The sequence below is a fragment of the Channa argus genome, chromosome 13 (genome assembly GCF_033026475.1).
Source record: "Channa argus isolate prfri chromosome 13, Channa argus male v1.0, whole genome shotgun sequence".
Lineage (NCBI taxonomy): Eukaryota > Metazoa > Chordata > Actinopteri > Anabantiformes > Channidae > Channa > Channa argus.
The window spans coordinates 10308711-10331883 of NC_090209.1; the positions used below are offsets into that span (position 1 = coordinate 10308711).

Sequence of the window (23173 nt, forward strand, 5' to 3'; positions counted from 1 at the left end):
GGAAGAGAAATGGAGTAGGAGCTATCCTGAAAGAGGAGTTTGTGAGGAATATTCTAGAGAAATTCTGGAGTGAGTTGGATGAAGGGATGCAGAGCATCCACAGACCTGATTGGAGCAGATTTCAGTGGATGTGCTGATGAAGGGAACAGAGTTGATAAGAAACTTATGGGCAGGTTTGGTCTTCAGGACAGGAAGGCAGAAGGACAGATGGTGGTAGACTTTGCAAAAAGGATAGAAAAGGCTGTAGTGAACACTTTCTTCCAGCAGAGGCAGGAACATAGGGTGACATATAAGAGCAGATATGGAAGCACTCAGGTGGACGACATCTTATAGCACCAATTCACAACAAAGTAATCTCAAGGTACTTTACAGAATAAAGACTATAAAGATGTATAGAGAAAACCATAACAATTCCCCCTTGAGCAAGCCCTAGGCAACACTGGAGAGGAACAAGTCCCTTTAATGGAAGAAACCTCCAGCAGAACCAGACTAAGGGTGGGCGGCTATTTGCCTTGACCGGTTGGGGTTAGTGGAAAGTGGAGAGAGAAAAGAAAAGAGCAACAAAACCCACAACAAAGCATCAGGCAGGTTGGTAGGACCAGTAGCTGAGGAAAACACACACCAGACACCTGCAGAAAGGGACAGAGAGGGAGACAGAGAAGGAGAAAGACAACTACATGATAAAGAACATACAATGGTAATGTGTTGTGTTGACAGTGTAATCTGAAAGAGACCAGTCACTGCAAAGTAAAAGAAGGAACTGGACAAGGAGACTTGGTGGTGGAACGAGGAATTTCAGGGGTGTATACATAGAAAGAGGTTAGCTAAGAAGCAGTGGGACACAGAGAGGACAGAAGACAGTAGACAGGAGTACAGGGAGATGCAGTGAAGGTAGAGGTGGCAAAGGCCAAACAAAGAGCATATGATGACTTGTATGCTAGGTTGAACACTAAGGAGGGAGAGGTGGATTCGCACAGGTTGGCCAGACGAGAAGGCTGTGCAGCGGGTCAGGGTGACTAAAGATAAAAATGTATTGACGGGTGCCAGGAGAGTGATAGAAAGATGGAATGAGTAAAGAAGAGGTACAACAACTTTAAAGAATTGATGAATGAGGAAAATGAGAACAGACAGTAGAAGCTGTGACTGGTCTGGAGCAATGGCACTGAAGAAAAGACAGGAGGCAGAGCTGGAGGTAGCAGAGCTTGAGATGTTGAGGTTCTCTGTGGGAGTGACGAGGATGGACAGGATCAGGCATGAGGACATCAGAAGGACAGCTCCTGTTAGATGTTTTGGAAATAAAGTCAGGTGGTTTGGACATGTTCAGAGGAGAGACCGTGAATATATCAGTAGAATGATGCTGAGGTTGGACCTGCCAGGCAGGAGGTCTAGAGGAAGAGCAAAGAGAAGATTTCTAGATGTATTGAGAGAGGACATGAAGTTAGTTGGTGTGACAGAAGAGGATGCAGAGGACAGGGATAGATGGAGGCACAGGTTCGCTGTGGTGACCCCTGAAAGGGAACAGCCCAAAGGAAAAGAAAAAGAAGATATGTCAAAAAAGGCCCATCAACCTTGACAAAAATATTAGTTTTTCTGCAGCTAGAAGCCTTTGAGAACATGCAGTGTTTATCCTCATTTAATTTACAAGGGCATTGTGGCGGTGCCTAATCCTTGCATTTATGTAAACAAACCTGGGTGCTAATGTGGGTTCGTCTGATTATTAGGGAGAACAGAGAATGTCTGCATTAAAAGAGTTGTCCTTGGTTTATGGGAAGTGGTGAGGAAATTCATTGCAGGGGGTAAAAGCAGACTTATTAATAATTTTCTTTTATTGATTTAAAAAAAATCTTTAATTAACAAAAGGAGTGGGCTTCAGTCTCAGTGGCATCATCATTGTTCTGCCACCTGCACAGAATGGCAGGAGTAGGGAGTTTTATTAATAGTGGTAGTATGAATGCTACAGTAGAAGGAGATCATATGTTCTAAAACAAGTCTTTTTTGCCTAACAACAGAAACACAAGGTGGATCTGTTCCATAAGCTCCGTCATGTTATGAATGAACTCTTTGACCTGCGTCGGCAGCTGATCCAGGGTCACCTCGCCCAGGATCAGACTCGCGAGATCAAGCGTCACATCACCGTGCGGCTTGACTGGGGAAACGAGTGAGTAACTCCTGTTTTGAGCAAACTGCTCGATATTTGTCTTAAAATGTTGGCCACCAAAGAACACAGTATTTGCTTGGCACTGAAGAGATCTGCAATACCGGCTGAGTGGGTGCATAATATCATCCTCTATAATGTAATTTTATGGTCATTTAGCAGATGAGTGAATCTCAAACAGCTTAAAGTCAATGCACTTCCCCCCGGAGGAACTTTAAAGCCATATCCTTACTGTTGGCAGTTTTAAACTCCATCCCACTGAGATGCAAACGGGTCCGCAACAAAGATAAAGATGTGAGTGCTCCAGCTCAGCGGAGGTAGAGAATTAGGTGAAAGGGCTATCTGTTAGTTTAATATACAATTCATGGCAAGATTGCACATGAAAGTAAACGCATATTCACTTTGAACTGTATCCTACTGGATTAATCCTTATTAGTTTGTATTGTGCTTGACTGATAAGTATTAATGTAAAGCACATTTAAAAGAGCAGCCTGGAATACAATGTATTTTACTGTGTGCAGATTCCAGTGCTCTGTTGTGCACATTGACCTGAGAGATGTAGAGATCTGATTTCACGGTCAAAAGATCACAGTCGCACTGATAATACTCCACCATTTGAGGATATACAATTTTAGGTGAAGCGTGCAACAGTGTAGCATGAGCCAGTGGTACAAGTGACCAAAGTACGTTTACTGCAGTTCTGCACTTAGCCTGAACTATGTAATATCAAAGACTCTGTTGTGGGTTTGTCAGTATAAATTCATGTTGAGTGGACTTAAAGAGAAAAAATGCACAATACAACTCTATTTGAAAAAAAAATAAAATTATGTTTGAATATCAGTGATACGTCAAGCTATAGCTTGTGTCACACTGGCAGAGAATACATATTAGTCTGTGCTTTGTGTGTGGAATTGTAAAGCAAGTCTTTGAGCTTTTTCTTATTGCCTTGTGTTTTGGGTCTAGGAGAAACAGACTTGCTCCTGGCTGTATTTTTATAATTGAATACAATATAAAGACATTACATTGCGGTCAAGCATCTTCTTTAACTCCCTGCCAGTAAGCAAATAAGGATATTTCCTGAAATGTCTAAGAATTTCCCTAATATGCTGTCTAGTAACCACAGAGCTCAGATACTGTAAATTTAGGAAATTTTTCATGTGTAGCATATGTTTAAAGTAGCATATAACAAAAATAAAGTACCTCGGAGTTATATGAAAGTACAGTGCTTGTGTAAGTATATTTGTTATATATAGTATAGATTTTTTAATTATGAAAAACCATCTCCATGTGAGAAAGCATAACATTTTATGCATAGAGCTCTACTAAAGGTTGTTAGGTGGTGATGTTTGTCATTTCATAACCTTTGTTATGTAATCCCTCTTTCTCCAGGCACCTTGGGTTAGACCTTGTTCCCAGAAAAGAGTTTGAGATGGTGGATCCAGATCAAATCAGCGTATCAGAACTATACAAACTGGTAAGTTGAGTTGAATTATTCTTGAATCAATACATGCTGCACAAATATATTCCTTGAATTATTAAACTGAATAAATTTGTAAAATGAGGATGTTTTTTTCTTGGATGAAAGAAATGCCAATAAATATATTTCTGCAGCATGCATACATTCATTATCTGTTGCCATGGCTCAAATGATGCTGTTCTGAGAGATTTGTTCTATTGCTCATCCTGTTTTTGCATGGAAGTATTTGTTGTTGGATGTGTAGGGATGTTTGGATTTTTCATTTACCAAATTATCGATAAGAAGGTGGCACACAAGAGACAGCACGATTCAGCTGTTGGAGTTGCATTATGTGACTGTTCTTTATGCTTATCCTACTGCCATCCTGAGTGTGGCCCTTCTCTTGCATGCACGTGACTCCCATCAGCGTGATAGCTAGCAGTGCAGACATAATACAAAGTGACAGGCCCAGGTGAGGCAATGGGAAAACACATACTGTACATATGAATTTTTTATTGTTATTTTTTTAAAATAAATTACATTATTTAGTTATGGTTGCTGTAAACCACCAACCAGACTGGAGACACATAAATGAATAAAGTCTCAAATGTATTTTGACTGTAGTGCTGTGGGATTTCAAAAACCATATGGAGGAGAGAGAGGACACTTTCTGAACAAGATCCAATTTTAGAAATATGTGATTACAGCACAGATGTTATCAAATCTGATGTAATACTGCTGGAGACAGTTATCTAGAGGGGGATCCTTTCTGGTCAGTAGTTGAAACTCCATATGTTGATCCAAACACTCTCCACCTGCCCTGCAGCCTCCCATTATCCCATTGCCATCTTCCTCAGCTTTGCACGCAGAATGTTTCTGCACTAAATGCTCTCTCCAGAAACAACAGTGTAGCTTTTCCTCGCCAAAAAGCGGACTGTTGATGACAGTGAGCTTGTTTTTGGCAGGGCACGAGGCCTTGGCACATCTTCAGGTAGGAGAGTAGAGGAGTTCTTTTAGGCTGCCGAGCAGAGAGGTGTGTGTGTGTGTGTGTGCGTGTGTGTGTGTGTGTGTGTGTGTGTGTGGGCAGCTTTGGCTTTGTCTTCTCCTCACCCACATGCTCACGTTTTGCCTAGTGTGGTCTTGTTTTAGTGTTGTAGGAACAGTAGTATAGCCACTCTGCAATGTATGTAGTTGAAATATCGTCAGGTTGGAAGCATCGACTGAGGGATTGCTCATGTTGTGTGTGTCTGAAGCTGCTATAAGGTAAATAAGTTTAGTGATGTGTAGGAAGATTAAAGAATGAATCGACTGATCAGACATTTTTCCTTTGAACTCTCTTTTAGCATGTATCCAGCAGACACTGTGGTCAACAAAGCACAAACCAGGTATAGTCATTTTAAAGCTCATTACGTAAATATCACAACTTGTTATACTCAATTTTTATTTGTTTCCATACAACACTATTCTGGACACTAAATGGATATGGATATTGTATTGAAATGCAGGTTGCTTTGAATGGCTATGTCCATTAAAGTACATTTTTCTGGGAACACAAGTTTAAATACTTGTTGCTTTTTGACACTTTTAAGAAATGTGATAATTTAATGTGTAATTTGTGGCATAGTTGTTCGTCAAAACCCTAGTAGATGCTCAATAAATGCTAAAATGACCTCATGTTTACAAATTTTCAGCTTTAAGTTAAAAAAATTAATTTATTGGAATATGATGTAATTTTAAATTCTTTAAAATCCTTTGGAAATTGCATACTCAGTGTGTACTGTATATCCAGAATGACGTGTATTGGGCCATGTTGCAGTAGGGATCCTTCTTGTTAGCGATCAATTTCTTCTTTGTTTCCAGGGTGACAACATTAGACAGCGCCATGGTGACAGTTGCCGTGTCCCAGTGTCCCACCACCTTTTCATTAATCTAAAGAGCTTTACCTACAACAGCATCAGCGAGGATGCAGACGTCTTCTTCTCTCTGTATGATACCCGCGAGGCCAAACAGATCAGGTATGTGGAGGAATCTTGGTCCACACAGCTGTGTATTGTCCACCAGTGCATGCAATGAAATACTGTGTATAAACACGAAGGCAGACGGACACAAACACACATTTGTCCAGCAAGTTGTTGGAGACATATTGTGACTGGCTTCTTTTGCAGTGAAAAGTTTATGGTCAAACTGAACAAAAATGGAGGACCAAAGAACCCAGAGAAGGTTGATCGTCTGTGTGCTCTCTTCACGGTAACATCTTCTCCCTTCTGGCCTGACCACAACTTTTCTACATTTTCAAATCTTAAATGCACTAACATGCTGCATCTCATGGATTTCTCTACAGGACCTGAGCAGTAAAGACTTGAAGAGAGACCTTTACATTGTTGCACATGTCATAAGAACTGGTAAAGAAACAGCATGCACATATTTATTGATTAAATATAGAGTTTTCCTCATAGTGAATCCTTCTCCGTGTTGTCTCCAGGTCGTATGCTGCTAAATGACTCAAAGAAAGGTCCCCCTCATGTGCAGTACAGACGACCTTATGGCTGCGCTGTTCTTGCCATGAGTGATGTTTTTCACACCATCACAGACCTTAAAGAGGAGAAGGACTTTGTGCTTAAAGTTTATACGTGAGTATACCCTTCATAAACCCTTCTTTCCTTCCTTGTTCTTGATTAAAAAAACTCCTCTGAGATGTTCGAGTGTGACACAGAGAATTATCTTAAAGTTGTTCTTCTCTGCACCTTTGGAATTTGTGCATGACAACCTCGTGCTTTAGCATTGATGTGCGCTGTGTTCTGACCAGAATAATAATGAAGTGTCCTCGGGAAAATCAGTAGCCGCTCACCCCAGGCTTGAGATAGGGCGCTTGGCGTGTTGTGAATCTGGTTGCTTCTGTTAGGCTTTGCCACAGAGAGCCACTCCTGTACACCCGCCAAGCCAGTGAGGGAAGGAGACACTGAGGAGGAGAGGGAAAGAGACAGAGAGTGATGACACACAGATAATTGAGCAAAGTTTGAGGATGGAGAGGACAAAGCTCAGCATTTTCTTTTGTCACTCAACTGCTTGAATGTCTCCTTGTGTCTGGCGTGTCCTTGTCAACGTCCACTCTGGGTCAGAGTTCGTTCATATGCTTTGCCGTGTGCAGTTTGACATTTTTCTTGCGTAGTATTTTTCAGTGTAGCTATACGGCTCAGTGCGAAATAAGGATTTTTAAAATAGAAAGCTGTCGTTTTTATTGGATTTCTCTGCTGAGACAAAGAGTTCTTTGCTGCAAAAATCAAGCAGTGATTCAGTGCTGAGCTGCCTCCAAACTGTCGGCTCCTATAACGCTCCAGTCTGTGCATTTCCCCATGCCTTTCCCAGGGGCCCACGGGCCCACAGTAATGAAAAAGGCTGGTAGCGAGCTGGCTGTCAGCTTTGCTTAGTGTGCTCTGCATTTGGGCTAATGTGCTGCTTGATAGCACCTCCCCCTGCTGCTACCTTTTCTCCAGGAGGAAATCGGCTCTGGGACACATGCTGTTCATGTAGTCCCCATGCACACAATCCTGATCCCTCCATCTGGACCCACTAATGGGTGTGTTGTTAACAGTCTTTTCCCAACCGTCTTCTCTCTCCAGATGTAACAATGAGAATGAGTGGTACCAGATACACGAGAACATCATCCGCAAGTCCAACACCAAGTACTCAGCTCCCAGCACCAACTATGGTAAATACGGTGTCTCTGCAGATCTGTTACCTACTAGATTTGAAATCTGCTTTTCTTTTGTGAGAATGTGGAGACAAAACAACTCAAAGAATAACGTTTGTGGTTCTCAAAGCACTGAAAGATTCTATTTAAAATTTCAGGATCTCTTTCTAGAATCAGTGTCCCGGTTCCTCTAGATAACCCACATAACACACTGTCATCAGTTTTTATAGTAGCTGCTTCCTTGGCAGGAAGTAGCTCCACAGAAAGCAGTGCACAGTGTGTGTGGATTATTTTAAGAACCTGCTTAAAGGTAACTGAGAATATAGATTTTATTGTAATATGTGGGAACTGATAATTTTAGATTGTTATATAAAGTTATTGCTGATATTGTGGGAAATGAGTTGGCAGCACTGGTAAAGTCATTTTGTTCCTCATAATTTTAGATTTGGTAGTACATTATATTGTGATATTTATCAAAGTCAATTAAAATGTCTTTTTATTACATTGTATTACACATTTCCCACTGCTAATTCTCACTATTTTAAACCAGCTCAGCCCATGGGCTACCTCCTCTGAAAAGATACTGCAGGTCATTATGTGTATTTTGTATAAAACACTCTTGCTGTGCAGAAATGTAACACTTGGACTTACTGAGGCTGAACAATTCACCGTTAACTTCTTTTTTCATGAGCAACTCAAAGTTTAAACTATGACTCATGCCTCAGCAAAATCTGTCACGAGATTTGTGGGTACCCATATTTTCAGTTGCTACTTTATGTAATTCCACAACACCATTTCTCCTCCCTCCCTCTGTTCTCCCTGGCTGTGATCACATCTCTCCATCCACTCTTATGTCTTCTGTCTTCTCCTCCTCCACATTGTGACTAATGTCCCTTTAAAACCCCTTTATCCCTCCCTTCTTCTGTCCTTGTTTTTTTGTCCCTTTGCTTTCTATTCTTAAATTCTATTTCTCTGCAACAAATATGGACCCCCTCATGTGCCCTTTCCTTCCATTTACATACACATATACCCACCGCCCACTGCCCCCCCTCCTCCCTCCCCAGGCCTCATAATTTCACTCCAGCTGTTGCGGGGTGACCTGGAGCAGATCAGACGAGAGAACCAGCCTGTGTTCAACAGGGCACTGGCACTGACACGCAAATTGGGTTTCCCAGATGTCATCCTGCCAGGTGAGAAGGAAAAAGAGGTGGAGTACGTAGCAGGATAAAGAGGTGGAGATGGTTTTCTCTTTACCGAATCTAAAAAAATTAAAAGCAGGCAGGGTCAAAGATAAAGGTACAGATGATGCACATGAAGAAAGAGAGGGATAAGGCAAGAAAGATGACATTACATACTGGAAAACATGTGGGAAACAGCAATAGAAAGATGTAGCAGAGAGCTGAGGTACAATTTTAAAATTCTTTTTCTACTCAACCTCTCAGAGAAAAATATTTTAGTTTTTACTGCTGTACTGTAGCTAAAAATTACTTTTCAGATTTGAATTTTATGTTAAAGACACTGGATAATATTTGTTAAAGATTAAAACAGGGGCTCTTAACCCTTTTTGTTTGTTTGCTTTTCTTAATGCCTTTGGTTTTATGCAACACATTTAGTTGAAAAGTGTTATATAAATAAACTTGACTTGCTTTATGGCCTCTTGTCATTTCAGATGTTCAGAAGTCACTGTCACTTCCACCAAAGAGACAGTTTCCTTCTGAACTTCCCACATGGCGTCATTTATGACTGTTTGCCCAAAGAAGCCAACATTACCCTTAATTTATTAAAGAAAAACAACACAGAAAACCAAGAATAGCATTTTGTTTTTGTTTTTCTTCTTCTCTGCCTCTCTTACTTCATTTACTGTATTGGAGTATAGCACTATTACTTAGAGTACTGTTTCAGCTATTGGTATTTTGGAGACTCAGTTCTTGAGATTGACATTCAGGTCAGGTGCTGAGCGAATTAAAAAGAGCAGAGGTCTTAAAAGTAACTCAGAGACAGAAAAAGGGAGACATACTGTATGTGTTTATTTCATCAGCTAGCTCTGCTTTTTGTCAACTATAAATGTATGATCCTCTCCAGCTCCTTGCAGGTAGCCTGAAATACCTCCTAATATCACTGCCTGTGACTCAACTGTCCCCAAGGAAATGACTCGGTTATAAATAACTATTATCTGATTTTATAAATAACTGCAATGTCTTCCTCCACTGTTGTCACTGATATTTATTCCATTAAACTGTGACCTCACAAACGGTGCTCAGGCAGTCATTAGCTGCAGCGAATTACATCTCAGTGGGTTGGTTTTCATTGACAAAAACAGTGATGTGTGGCGAACATCTTGCTGTACACCAAAAGGAGCAGGGACATCATAACCCATTAGCAATGTAAAGGCAGGAGACATGTTTGTTTTCATAGTCTTGAAATTTCAGGGAAATGTTTATCTTCTAGTTTTGGGCAACACTCCCCAGAATGTTTGATTCTAGGGAGTGTTGAGAATTTTGATTCTATAATGTTGTTTACATGTAAAATATGTGGAATTGTCATTTAAATAAAGTTTGTCCTAATTGTCCTAGGTGACATACGCAATGATCTGTACCTGATCCTGGAGCGGGGGGAGTTTGAGAGGGGTGGCAAGAGCGTCCAGAAGAACATTGAAGTCACGCTCTACGTACTCTATGCCGATGGGGACACACTCAAAGTATGACAAATACATACATGAGTTATTATGGATGAGCAATTGTAAACGTCACGATAACAATCTCCCATGTTCCTTTTCTTCTCAGGACTGCATCAGTTTGGGCAGTGGGGAGTCAAACACAAGTGAATATCGCTCTTTCGTCTTGTACCACAACAACAGCCCTCGCTGGAGTGAGATGGTCAAGCTGCCCATCCCCATAGATCGCTTCAGAGGATCCCACCTACGCTTCGAGTTCAGACATTGCTCCAGTGAGTCAGTTATGCAGCTCAGTGGCAGTCATCCCTCAGTACATGAGTTTATTAAAGCAGACTGAATCACGCTCAGAGCTGTGTGATTTGTGCAGTGTAATTATACATTATGATGCACGATATTGTGATGCACTTTCTTTTAGCTAAGGACAAAGGGGAGAAAAAACTGTTTGGATTTGCCTTCACCCCTCTGATGAGAGAAGATGGGACCACACTGTCAGATGAGAGTCATGAGCTGTATGTGTACAAGGTATGAGCAGTGATAATATTCATCCACAGTTCAGATTCTTGTATTGTATGGTTTGTGGGCATCAGGGAGCTGATATGAGGACCTTACAGGAGGGGTGGGATGTCTAGTGAAGACACATTTTGGTGCACATTTAGTTTTGACCTGTGTATATTTCAATAATCTAAATTAAAAGATGGTGTAATTAAAGTGGCTAAGCTGTGATTAGCTGATCGTTTTTGATATGGTGTCAAGTCAGCTTGCTGCTCTCTGCACATTTTTATTTTACTACCTCAGCAGTGGACCCTATTTGATCTCTAACTTTTATGTTTTTATGCTGTCCCAGATTGAAGCCTGAAATCTCCATAGCAGTTAGTTAACAAAATACTTAAGTAGAACATGTTTTACAAAGAAACTTTATAGGTATGTAGTTAAGTTTTCAGACTTTCTTCACTTTTTTCAATATTGTAATGATGCCACAAGCATTCTTTTATTAATCTACATTCAGTACACCATAATGACATTGGCCTAAGTATTCAGACCATTTGTAACAACACTTGAAATTCAGCTCAGGTGCCCCCTCAGACAGAAGTCTCCTCAGTCAAAACACATGAAAGCCCACATGGAGTTTGTGATAAAGGACCTGAAGGACTCTTGCACTGTGAGGAACAAGATTCTCTGGTCTGATGAAACCAAGACTGAACTGTTTGGCCTGAATTCGAAACTTAAATCTGGAGGAAACCAGGCACCGCTCATTACCTGGCTAATGCCACCCCAACATTGAAGCATGGTGGTGGTAGGATCATCCTGTCGGGGTGCTTTTCAGCAACAGGGAGATAGGTCAGGTTTGAGGAGAAGCTGATTGGAGTAAAGTACAGAGATATCTTCAATGAAATCTTGTTCCATAGTGCCCAGGACCTCAGACTCACCTTCCAACATGACAACGTTCCTAAGCACACAGCCAAGACAACCCGGAGTAGCTTAGGAACCACTCTGTGAATGTCCTAGATTGGCCCAGACAGACACCCTGACTTAAACCCTATTGAACATCTCTGGAGAGACCTGAAAATGGCTGTCCACCGATGGTCCCTATCCAGCCAAATAATGCAACTTGTATCTGCCAAAGGCCTCTAGTGCTCTGTCAAGTGGTATAAAATCTGAAACAACTTTAGCTCTAGTTCACTTTAACTTTCCCTATTTACCTCTAAATTAGTGACACTTAATAGGTTATAGTTTGCTGAGACTTAGCAAGCAACACTACAATACTGTGTAACCAGAACTTTACCTAAAGTTACGTAGCTTTTGTTTGCCGGTGGAATGAACACCTTCTCAGAGACTGTACTGCTCAGTCCGCCATCAGAGCAACGCACACTGTAATCAGACCAGGTATTACCTGGAGTCCCAGCTCTGTCTGACGATGATGGATTATTTTACCTCAAATCGTCTCCAGATTTTAAAGGGTCTTATCTGATTTCCTGTGTCTCCAGTGTGACGAGAATGCCACCTTCAGTAACCAGGGACTCTACCTGAGCCTACCCTGCTGTAAAGAAGACTTCAACAGCTGCCCCAACATGCCAGCCAACCTGCCTTTCCAGAGAAGCCCCAAAGAGACTTTCTGGGTCTCCACGATACTCTGCTCCACCAAATTCACACAAAATGGTAATCTTACACCTACCGTGCTCTTCATTGTACGTTCCTGTTCCTGATCTATATAATTAAAAGTGTGATGTTCTGTTTCCAGTGGATCTTCTGGCTCTGCTGAATTGGAAGGCCCATCCAGACAGAGTGTTGGACATCCTTGGTCGCCTGCGTCAGATCAGTGGAGAGGAGATTGTCAAGGTTGCCATCTTTACATTTTTTTTAAAATTGTTTACTTAATTGGTTATAGTGTTTATTTTATTGGTTATATGTGATGATATAGTTTTCAATTGGTCACATGATTTTATGTTTTCTTTTGTATTCACTACGCAAGTTGACATTTTTAAGTATTCACATCTCTTTCTGTGTAAAAACCAGCACTGTCACATTATCATTTCAGAATTAGTGTTTTTGGATGAAGGGGCTACCCTTTGTTTCTATTTCAGTTACCATCAAAGCCTTTAATGTGATGGTTGTGCTGAAAGTTGTTTCTTATTTCCTCGCAGTTCTTGCGAGATGTCCTGGATACGCTCTTCTGTCTTTTAGATGACAACACTGATAAATATGGGCCGCTGGTTTTCCAGTCGCTGGTAGGAATTTTAAAGATGCACTGTAACTGTACTAATAAATTTAATTATGCACGCATTATGAGGAATGAGGCATAACATTATTATAAACATGTGTGCTCAGGTGTTCATCATTAACCTGCTCAGGGACAGCCGTTTCTACCACTTCAGACCAGTCATGGACTCCTATATCCAAAACCACTTTGCTGGAGCTTTGGCATACAAGTAAAACATTTTAGTTTTTTGCAGCAATGCAGCAATCACAGTTTAAATAGCTGCAAAGTTATGTGTGATATTAAGGCTCATAACTTCTGCAGGGAGCTGATTCGATGTTTGAAGTGGTACATGGACCGCTCAGCTGAGGTTGTTCGACAAGACCACATCCAGGAGGCCATGAGGGTAAAGTAGCACACACACATCCTTCTGACTCAATTTTAGAGTGGCATAATAAAACAAGTCTGTCCTGGCTCCTTCTACTTGGTTTACTTAGAAAGACTTGAGGGCTAATGAAAGAAGGTTTTGAGAAATCTGTAGATATTGATGTGTGCACAGTGTAATGAGATCATGTGAAGAGATGTCGACTTATTAGAAACATTGCTTTTGTGTATCGGTTTTTATCCCCGAACCCAATGAGTGCTCAGTGCTCGTTCTTTCTTAGGGAACTGATATTAAGATATGACGTGTACCTTAGCTGACTGCATGTATTTTCCTGAAACCCTGTCAGGCTCTGGAGTACCTGTTCAAGTTCATTGTCCAGTCTCGTATCCTGTACTCGAGAGCCACCTGCGGGATGGAGGAGGAGCAGTTCAGAGCGAGCATCCAAGAGCTCTTCCAGTCGATTCGCTTCGTCCTGAGCCTGGACAGCCGCAGCTCAGAGAACTTGGTGTTCACGCAGGTCAGATAGTTGACACTCATAATGTTTCTTGTCTGCTGCTCTGAAGATGTCATCTGCTTGGCAGTCTTACTTGATCTTTATAAATTATAAATTTATAAAGGTTATAATTTTATTTTTTCATTTTTTCATCCTATTAGTTTGCATTCACGTTTCATGGATTGATTTTTATTTGTTAACTTGTTTCTCATTTCATTCTTGTCACTTGTTTCACTCTGTACATTCTTTGATTGACGCATCAAACGCTTGCCCCCACTGTGGCCCCATCCTTGGCTTGCTCTTGGTCAGTTTAGGGATGCGATCAAGTGCATGCTTCTCTGTGGTCATGCTCCATGGCCGTCGTCCATCTCAGTCTCAGCGCCCCCCTGTGTTGGTGCCACAGTGCAGCAGAGGCTTTGTGCCAAACAGCCTGCTCAAACTGGATGATGTATTCTTAAGTAACTGATATGCAGTGAGTGGTTTAGATTTGGCTATTTTAACTGGTTATTCAAGACTATATCTACAAACTGATACTATGACTGTACAATAAGACCTATGTTCTACATCAAGGCATTGTTTGTTTTGCCTTTTAATTTGTGGCCAGTCTGTGTCATGTCATGGCAATTTTATAACATTTTAAGGTATTGGTATTGGTGGTATTCTTAGTGATTTTTTTTTATATAACAAGGTTTTTATACCATATGTCCAAAATCTCTCTCCGTGCTGTTTGTTTCCCCTGTCAGGCAGCACTCTTGAACAGTTTCCCAGATATCTTTGATGAGCTGCTGCAGATGTTCACTGTTCAGGAGGTAGCTGAATATGTTAGGGGCACCCTGGGGAGTATGCCCAGCACAGTGGACATTGGCCAATCTATGGATGTAGTCAAACTTCAGTCCATTGCTCGAACCGTTGAGAGCCGGCTCTTCTTCTTCCCTGGTGAGACCAATGCAAAAGTTTTACAAAGTGTTGTCTTTCTCTACAGAAAATAACAAAATAACCTCATATGTAAGTCTAATGTGCATACAGGTTCAATTTCACTCTGTCTTTGGTTTTCTTTTACTCTTCTCTCAGAGTCTCGAAGTATTTTGCTGCCAGTGGTTCTGCATCATATCCACTTGCATCTGCGCCAGCAGAGGGAGCTGCTAATCTGCTCTGGAATCCTTGGCAGTATATTTTCCATCATTAAGACTAGCTCCATGGTACAGTTCATTTACTAAATGGGAAAATTCAATATAAATTCTTATTTCCCTATTTATACATTTGATCATGCTAATGCAGCTGTAGCTTTGTTGTTAACTACGAATTCCTGTGTCCTTCTGCTTGTATGTCAGGAGTCTTCTGTTCAGGAGGAGGTTGAGATGATGGTGGAAAGCCTTTTGGATGTGCTGCTGCAGACTCTGCTGTCCATCATGAGCAAGTCTCACTCTGTGGAGACATCCAGAGGACAACGCTGTCCCCAGTGCACTGCTGAGATAACGGTAACCTTTGGCTCAGTGGGCCTTTTGGATGTGCAGTGGAAAAGACAATCATTTTTAGATGATTAACCTTTCTAAATATATGTGTTTTACATTGTCTATTATTGTCTTTTATGCAGGGGGAGTATGTTTCCTGCCTACTCTCTCTGCTCCAACAGATGACTGAAATCCACTTTCATCATCTTCTAAACAATTTTCATAGCAAGGAGGAGCTGAAGGTAGGAAACTCTCTGAGCCACAGAGCTGAGCAAGGTTATACAGTGGCATTTTGCTGTGTCCTGCTCACTACTTAAATCACATAAACTTTTTACTTCTCTGCAGGAGTTCCTGTTAAAGATCTTCTGCGTGTTTCGCAATCTGATGAAATTGACTATCTTCCCCCGAGACTGGAGTGTCATGAGGCTTCTAACTAGTCAGTGAGTCTGCTTTTCCATTTCTGTCATTCAGTCTTTGTTCCAGAGATGGGAAGGGAATACAGCCAACCATTAGATCAGGCTCTCTTCAGATAATCTCTCTCTGAAGGTGACACTTGTGTTGCACTTTTCTTTCATCTATTTTTGGCAGCTACCTCCTTTGTAAGCTGACAGTGTAATGTTTGCTTTCTGCAGTATCATTGTAGTGACAACACAGTTTCTATCTCCGGCTCTGCACAAGAACTTCTCAGAGGCGGATTTTGATTTCAAGGTACGTGTCTGAACACAGGGGTAATATTTAGGAAACCCACTATAACATAAACCACTACACCATGTTTTTTCATTACTAAATTTGTGAAACTGGTGTTATTTGCTTGGCGTTGCATTTTTTCAAACCATTTATTAATTTTTTTTGTCTGTTTGCATATCAGGTGTGGAACTCCTTTTTTAGTCTCACTGTGCTTTACATCAACCAGCCTAGTCTGCAGTTAGAGGCACTTGGTCCTGCTAAGAGAAAGAAAGTCCTTGACAAGTACGTAATATCATCTCACTGTGCTACCGATTGATTATCTATTATTTATTTGTAACTTTCTACCATCAACTGTCCACCTTTTTTGTAGGCATGGAGATATGAGAGTGATGATGGCATATGAGCTCTTCAGCATGTGGCAAAAATTAGGTGAGTCATCATCTGTTTTTGTACCCTGTCACTCCAAATACACACACACGTACACACACACAAGCACACACACACACACACACACACACACACACACACACACACACACACACACACACACGCGCGCGCACACACACAAACGAACACACACGCACATACACGCACGCACGCACTCAAACGCAAACACAAACGCACAAACACACACACACACACGCACACTGTATTACAATAAAGAAGCTGCAGTCAGATCTTTATGAGAGGAGAGAACAATGGCTCAAGTGCATATCCCTCTGCAATCCAGGTGACAACAAGCCCCACTTCATTCCGGGAATGATGGGACCCTTCCTGGGTGTCACCTTGGTCCCTCAGACAGAGGTTCGGAATATTATGATCCCAATTTTCCATGACATGATGGATTGGGAGCAGAGGAAAAATGGCAACTTCAAACAGGTCATTATAATATTATTGTGATACACATTGTGTGCCGTGACAGTTGTTGTGATACAAATGGGCAGCTTTTTGTCACACAGCATACCCACATCTTGTGTGTGTGTGTTTGTGTGTGTGTGTGTGTAGGTGGAAGCAGAGCTGATGGACAAGCTGGACAGCATGGTGTCAGATGGCAAAGGCGATGATAATCACAGAGAGCTCTTCAGCCTTTTGTAAGCATGAACCTATGTTCAGTGTGAAGTGATATTCAAATGATCCTGCTCTCATGGGATATCCTTCTAACATATTTTTATGTGTTGCTTGGCTGTCGCACCCCAGGACCCAGCTGTTTGGTCCATATCCAAGGTGAGGTTTAATGCTTTCACAGAGAAAGCCAAGCAGCATTTTGATTAGCATCTATTTTCTTTCTATGGTCCTGATCTTTAGTAATAACATTTTCTGTATTGTCTATACAGTCTGCTGGAGAAGATTGAGCAGGAGACGTGGAGAGAGACGGGAATTTCATTTGTCACATCAGTCACAAGACTTGTTGAGCGAATATTAGACTATAGGTACACTCATCTTAATTTCCACATTTTAACATTATGGGTTTGTTTTACGCACTTAGAAAGAATATTTTTTTTTATATTTAGGGACTGCATGAAAGGAGATGAGATGGAGAACAAGAAGATTGGTGGTTCCGTCAACCTTATGGTGAGACATTTTGGAGCCTTTTTAGTCTGGATTTGAAACACATAAATGGACATTTCTATGCAACGAACAAACTTTAAGCAATTGTTTTATTTTAAATTGAATCCCAGAACTTCTATAAATCAGAGATCAACAAGGAAGACATGTACATCCGATACATCCACAAACTGTGTGACCTCCATCTCCAAGCAGAGGACTTTACAGGTAACAGAGATAGGTTTTTTGTTATGCTTTATGGCTGAGAATTTGTGCTAGGTACGTGGGCAAGGGCAAGCTACAGTATAGCAAATTTTGGACTGGCATTAAAGCTGGCTAGCCTTTGCCTTATTTTTCTGCATTTGATGTCTCCGTCCTTTGATTTGGTTTCACCCTTAGAAGCACTTGGAGCAGATGTAGAATAGATGCTGTAAAGAAAGGTTTATCCCTGCAGTGCAAAACATGACACACAGAGCAGAATCATAATTGGTTGTAGTCATGCAGTTCTTTCGGTTAGTCCCTGCACAACCTTGGCCCACAGTTATATAACTTATTTTATCTGGAAGGATGTTTTCACATGGTGTGGTAAGACCCTGTTTCACATTGATTTCCAGCTTTTGATGTGTTTTGTGAATTTGACTCGGATTCAGTTCAGTTTGAAGGGTAAAATTTCATTCAGAAAATACTGTTAGTTTATTTTCTTGTGTTATGCCTACAAGCAGCAACAAAGGATGGATGCTGCTTATGTGTAGTGAGTGTCAGGCCAGTGACAAAGGTTAATGTCGTTAGTCAGAATCAGCACAACTGATAACTTTGTGGAAAGCAGGTGTTTGCTGAGTCGACACGCTAGCTCCCGCAGTTTGTGTTTACGCAATTGCTCCATGCTGGCTGCTGTTTGCAACACCATGAAATAATCACTTTGCCAGGTGAAATCTGCTCTGACGGCACCCTAAGGACTGTTTGAGTGTATTCAGAGAGTTTGAATGACATCTCCTTGGTAATTCAGTTATAATTTTGTTGCTTCCCTCAAAGACAAATTTTTATCTTTAACTGTTATGACTATTATTATCGCATGCTGCCCAGTGACCTCACATAGATCCAGACAAGGCATCATCTGGGTTAGTTAATTACTCAAGGAAACTGCAAATGTATGTGTGTTTACAAGGACGTTAGAGGTGATTGCTTGAGACTCAGGCTTTTTCAGCCAATTATGCTCTATAGACGATAGAAATAAGCCCTCAGCAGAGTCTTAGGACAGCATTTTATGAAAACAGATGAAACTCCACCTCAGCAGAGTGTTCCTTGACTGTACCATGTCCAAGCATGGATGACAAACGTAATAGATAAGACAAGAAGTCATAATAGACAGGCTAAATGTCAACATAGGAAGAAATGCAAGCTTTTTATGTCTCATAATTCTTGAATTTAAAGAAATATTAGAATATACAAATAATTTAGTTTGAAGGGTGATTATGGCACCTCTTAGTTAAGCTTAACAGCCCAACTCTCAGTCATCTAAACAGGAAATCAGTGGAGGTTATCAGTTTTGCCTGCATATATATAGTGTTCCTGCTTTACTCAAACTATTGGCAGTGCTACAGTAGCTTTATTGTGTCAATGTAAATGTAGCCAAATATGACTAATTGAATTTAACCTTAACCGTCACTTCTCTGAAACAAAAAAGAGGCAGCTGGCAAGATAATGAACACACAATTTAGTCTTCTGCTGAGTTGGCTGTGAATGCACATGTGGGTATTCTGTGAATCATTGTCCGTCTAAAAAACATTTGTATTCGAAGAAATGTCACCAGATGATGTCATCAAATTGTTTTAGTCCAACCAGCTACCCAAAGCCCACTTATTATTTCATAGGAGATTGATTCATTACCCAGTGTGTTTTCAGATTCAAATTCATATCCAGGAAAAGCTTCTAAATCTTCTGACTTTAACCATTATATTTGAAAATACTACATTTAGCTTGCACATAGCTGTACACCTACATACCAAAATGGGGACAATAGCCCCTTTTACATATCCCATTTTTCTCTGTGAGTGCCCTCTTGTTTCTGTCTAATGACTGGACAGACCAGGGCAGTCATTTAGTATAACTGGTCAAAAAAAAGAACAAGAAAAATTATACAAATGATATAAATTATGGATAATTTTACCCATTGTCTTTTGAATTGTCTTTCTAAACTACAGAAAGTGAGAGTAGATGGCTTCATTTCAACTCTCAATTACGCTCTGTGCACCTCTGGCCAGCAGTATACTAAAACAAACCCACCATGCTCTGGGCAACTTGGTGTCACTGACTGTGCTTTGTGTTACATGCCATCTGCTCCAAAATGGCCAGATCATGCAAACTGTGCAACATCTGTAGCTTTACAACACTGCAGTAAATGCCAGGGATACAATTTCATTCTGATGACTTTTGACCTGTACCCCCTCATCCCAGAGGCAGCGTTTACCCTGCTGCTGTACTGGGAGCTGCTGCAGTGGGAGGACCGGCCCCTGAGAGATTTCCTCCACTACCCCTGTCAGAGTGAGTGGCAACGCAAAGAGAACCTTAGTCGTAAAATCCTCCACTACTTCAACAAGGGCAAGGCAAGTGAATGTTTTATGGCTTTATCTCTTCTTTACTCCTGCTTTCACTGTCTTTGACTCAGTATTTCAGGTGGATGTTAAAGGTCGCTCATTCATTTCTGACACATTTCAGCACTTGTCTGCACTTAAGCTGAACCGAACTCAGGAAAATATTAAAATGAAGGCAAAACTATGTTAACTTTATAGTGATGGAACAGTTTTAGTAGCTTTGAGATGGATAACAATCGGCAGTGCAACTGTTCCAAAGCATAATTTATCTTCATTACCAGATACTGTAAAAAATGTACAGTATTTCTAAGAAGTCTGATTTGATGTACTCTACATTATTCAGTTAGTCTGGTCACTAGTGCACTGCACCCAAATCATTTACTCAAATAGCACAACGACAGTGGGAAAATACTCACTCAAATAGTAAAAACTGTTTTGAAAATGATTGCAGAGAATGTTATTATTGTATTATGATTAATATTGCCTGCATTGCCTGTTAATGTTTGTATAACTTTAATGTACATTCTGTAGACGGAGCACAGGTTGAGTAGTTCTGACTGAGCACTAGAGTAAATGTACTTAGTTACCTTCCACCACAGGGGTGTTAGCTGAAGCAGCATCCTATCTGCAGCCTTGAAAGCACAGCAGAACTGTGCAAATCGGAAGAGTTGACATTACTTTGGTAGATAATCTGTGTCATGACAGTTTAATATACTAAAGAGAATGCTGAATATCACAATATGAATACTGACATGTACCATGGCTTACATCACAATACAACTTTGTAAGGCTTGGATGTCTGCTTTAATGTGATTTGCTTCCCAGAATCACTCCACCCTGGCTGGTATTCATCCACAAAATTAAATTAGTTGAGTGATGTCTGTGCTTTAGAGAGGACAATGCCCCCCGGACTCTGGGAGCAGCTGAGAAAGAAATAAAAGTGGCCTCCTTCATTAACTTTTAGTCACCTCTTGTTTTTATTGCTGCGCTTCTGTTAAGGAAAAAAAAAAAAACACAATGTAGAAGAAGCCGATCAGATCCTGTAAAATCCCCTGCTGCTATCGGTGTTAATGTTCATCCAGGACAAACTAAAATAAATGCATCTAAAGGGCAGCTTGCAGGATGGTGACCCCATTGACTTAGTGATGTTGAAACAAAACTTTGAAAATATTTATACTTGTATATACACTGCACAGACATTTTTTTATGTTCATCTTCAACTGGAGGAATTGAAGCTTTTTCACATTAAGAACAACGGTCAGGCCAGTTTTAACACAAATAAAACTATCAATGGACTTCGCTTCCCGAAGTTCTGCCCTTATGTATTGTAAAATATATGTTTCAGTCATTCAGTAACTTTCAATGTGCAATATGCTGTAAGGTAGAAGCCTTTATGATTTTGCATTTGATACAATGTAAAGCAAATATTTGTTTACACGTATAAAGATGCATGTTTATTTACTTATATACTATACAGACAAAATCAAAACAATTGAGAAAAAGCCTGTGATTGGCTTTTTGCGATAATCCCATACATTTTAATTATGTTGCTAGTTTTAGTTCTGACCTCAGTAAATATAGCTCAGTAGGACAAGAGTCTTATACTCTGACTTTTACAAACAAAGGTACAAGTACATTTATTAGGTATCTAATCTATCTATCTAATTATGTATTTATCTAAATTTAGTTAAGAATTTTTACTTGACTTAACTATTTCCACTTGTTGTGACTTCATTACATTTCAGAAGAAATGGGACTGAATTTTGTTCATGTTTTTTTGTATGCTGTGTATAACTCTGTCTACTGCCTAAACAATTACATGAGATTGTATCTACAACTTTACGATAATTGAAGCACCCAGCATGTTCTATCCTAGATTCAAATATGAAAAAGAAAAGAAACCTTTTAGCTTTTTGTATATACTTCTCCATCTCATTGTCATTAACTCCAGTTTCCAAACTTTATCACAATAATGATGGATTTTGCTTGGCTTTAAAGAATACATTAAGGTCTTCCATTCATAGTGAGTCTCATTTATATATGTCTTTGCAGTGCTGGGAATATGGAATCTCTCTCTGCCGGGAGCTGGCTTTCCAATATGAAACTTTATATGATTATCAGAGCCTCAGCTGGATACGGGTAGGTAAAGTTTCTGCTGTTATTATCTAACAAGCATCCTCTGTGGTGCTGGAAGGTGATCTTCAGCCTCCTCTTCTTACCATCCTCTTTTATCTGGTGCAAAGCACCTATAACACTGTGCCATAATTACCTGTGCACGCCCACACTCATCAGGAAATGCATTGGATGTACTAATGTGTGCGATTAAATAATTATTTATCATGACTCCTATGCATTGTTTATTATTCTGTGACAGAAAATGGAAGCAGCATATTATGACAACATCATTGAGCAGCAGAGAATTGAACCTGAGTTCTTTCGAATGGGCTTCTACGGCAGGAAGTTTCCTTTCTTCCTCAGGGTAAGACTTTCTAAATCTAGTCTTATCTTGTCTGTCCTGACATAGATATGATTCTTCTGTTGTGGAGAGCTACACAGTTCCTTCAAGCCTCCGCAGGAGACAGTGTTAGCTACATTAGCTTGTGCAGGACAGAAACCTTGGATGGGAATGTGAAAATGAGACTGAATAATAAACCGTAACTCTGCAGCCATTTCTAGCAGCAGCATGCATTCAGATATAATCTTCATTTCTCTGCAGAACAAGGAGTTTGTCTGTCGTGGTTATGACTATGAACGGCTCGAGGACTTCCAGCAAAGGATGTTGGGGGAATTTCCACAAGCCATCGCAATGCAGCATCCTAACCAACCTGACGACACCATTCTGCAGAGTGATGCTCAGTGTATCCCACATCAGACCAGTTTTAAGTGTTAAGACAAGACAATAGTGACTGCTTCCATTGATTATCAACCACTTATTTTTGCATTGCAATTTATACAAAGCCATGTTTGTGTAGGTTATTACAGAAACAAAGTCAGACTTTCCGAAGTCAGACAGTGAGAAGAAATATTATTTGTGAGCATTTTCTTTGAATGAGTCCTGCTCCCCCTCTGTCTGTCTTCCTGTCACTTCCTTGACACTGGGATTCTAGATTTGCAGATCTATGCAGTGACTCCGGTGTCAGACATCTCTGATGTGCCTCAGCTGGAGCGCGTGCCTGAGAGGATCAAGAGCTTCTACCGCATAAACAATGTCAGCCGTTTCCACTATGACAGGCCTTTTCACAAGGGGCCCAAGGACCGCGAGAATGAGTTCAGGGTACGGTGGGGCAGCAGTACCAGTTTCAGTTATTTCTGCCCCACAGTTTTTCACAGAAATACTCAGTTCAGATTAA

General features: G+C 40.6%; 1 protein-coding gene across 5 annotated transcripts in view; it reads left to right on the forward strand.

Annotated features, from left to right (window-relative positions):
• Positions 1-23173, forward strand: part of LOC137139631 (dedicator of cytokinesis protein 3-like) — a 46370-nt gene that overhangs the window by 13910 nt on the left and 9287 nt on the right. For 4 of the 5 annotated variants that reach the window (XM_067527150.1, XM_067527146.1, XM_067527147.1 and 1 more), the window contains exons 6-42: positions 2010-2158; positions 3545-3629; positions 4955-4996; positions 5472-5626; positions 5777-5858; positions 5953-6013; positions 6094-6241; positions 7232-7320; positions 8367-8492; positions 9876-10000; positions 10086-10248; positions 10392-10498; positions 11962-12133; positions 12216-12313; positions 12619-12702; positions 12803-12903; positions 12996-13077; positions 13403-13573; positions 14293-14485; positions 14621-14748; positions 14881-15027; positions 15144-15242; positions 15346-15440; positions 15633-15708; positions 15869-15969; positions 16058-16116; positions 16418-16566; positions 16693-16778; positions 16885-16911; positions 17022-17117; positions 17199-17259; positions 17367-17460; positions 19687-19835; positions 21876-21962; positions 22198-22302; positions 22540-22681; positions 22931-23097. In XM_067527150.1, coding sequence (XP_067383251.1) covers positions 2010-2158; positions 3545-3629; positions 4955-4996; positions 5472-5626; positions 5777-5858; positions 5953-6013; positions 6094-6241; positions 7232-7320; positions 8367-8492; positions 9876-10000; positions 10086-10248; positions 10392-10498; positions 11962-12133; positions 12216-12313; positions 12619-12702; positions 12803-12903; positions 12996-13077; positions 13403-13573; positions 14293-14485; positions 14621-14748; positions 14881-15027; positions 15144-15242; positions 15346-15440; positions 15633-15708; positions 15869-15969; positions 16058-16116; positions 16418-16566; positions 16693-16778; positions 16885-16911; positions 17022-17117; positions 17199-17259; positions 17367-17460; positions 19687-19835; positions 21876-21962; positions 22198-22302; positions 22540-22681; positions 22931-23097 — 4101 coding nt within the window. The remainder of the gene's footprint in view (positions 1-2009; positions 2159-3544; positions 3630-4954; positions 4997-5471; positions 5627-5776; positions 5859-5952; positions 6014-6093; positions 6242-7231; positions 7321-8366; positions 8493-9875; positions 10001-10085; positions 10249-10391; positions 10499-11961; positions 12134-12215; positions 12314-12618; positions 12703-12802; positions 12904-12995; positions 13078-13402; positions 13574-14292; positions 14486-14620; positions 14749-14880; positions 15028-15143; positions 15243-15345; positions 15441-15632; positions 15709-15868; positions 15970-16057; positions 16117-16417; positions 16567-16692; positions 16779-16884; positions 16912-17021; positions 17118-17198; positions 17260-17366; positions 17461-19686; positions 19836-21875; positions 21963-22197; positions 22303-22539; positions 22682-22930; positions 23098-23173) is intronic. The other variant, XM_067527149.1, reaches the window with a different exon arrangement.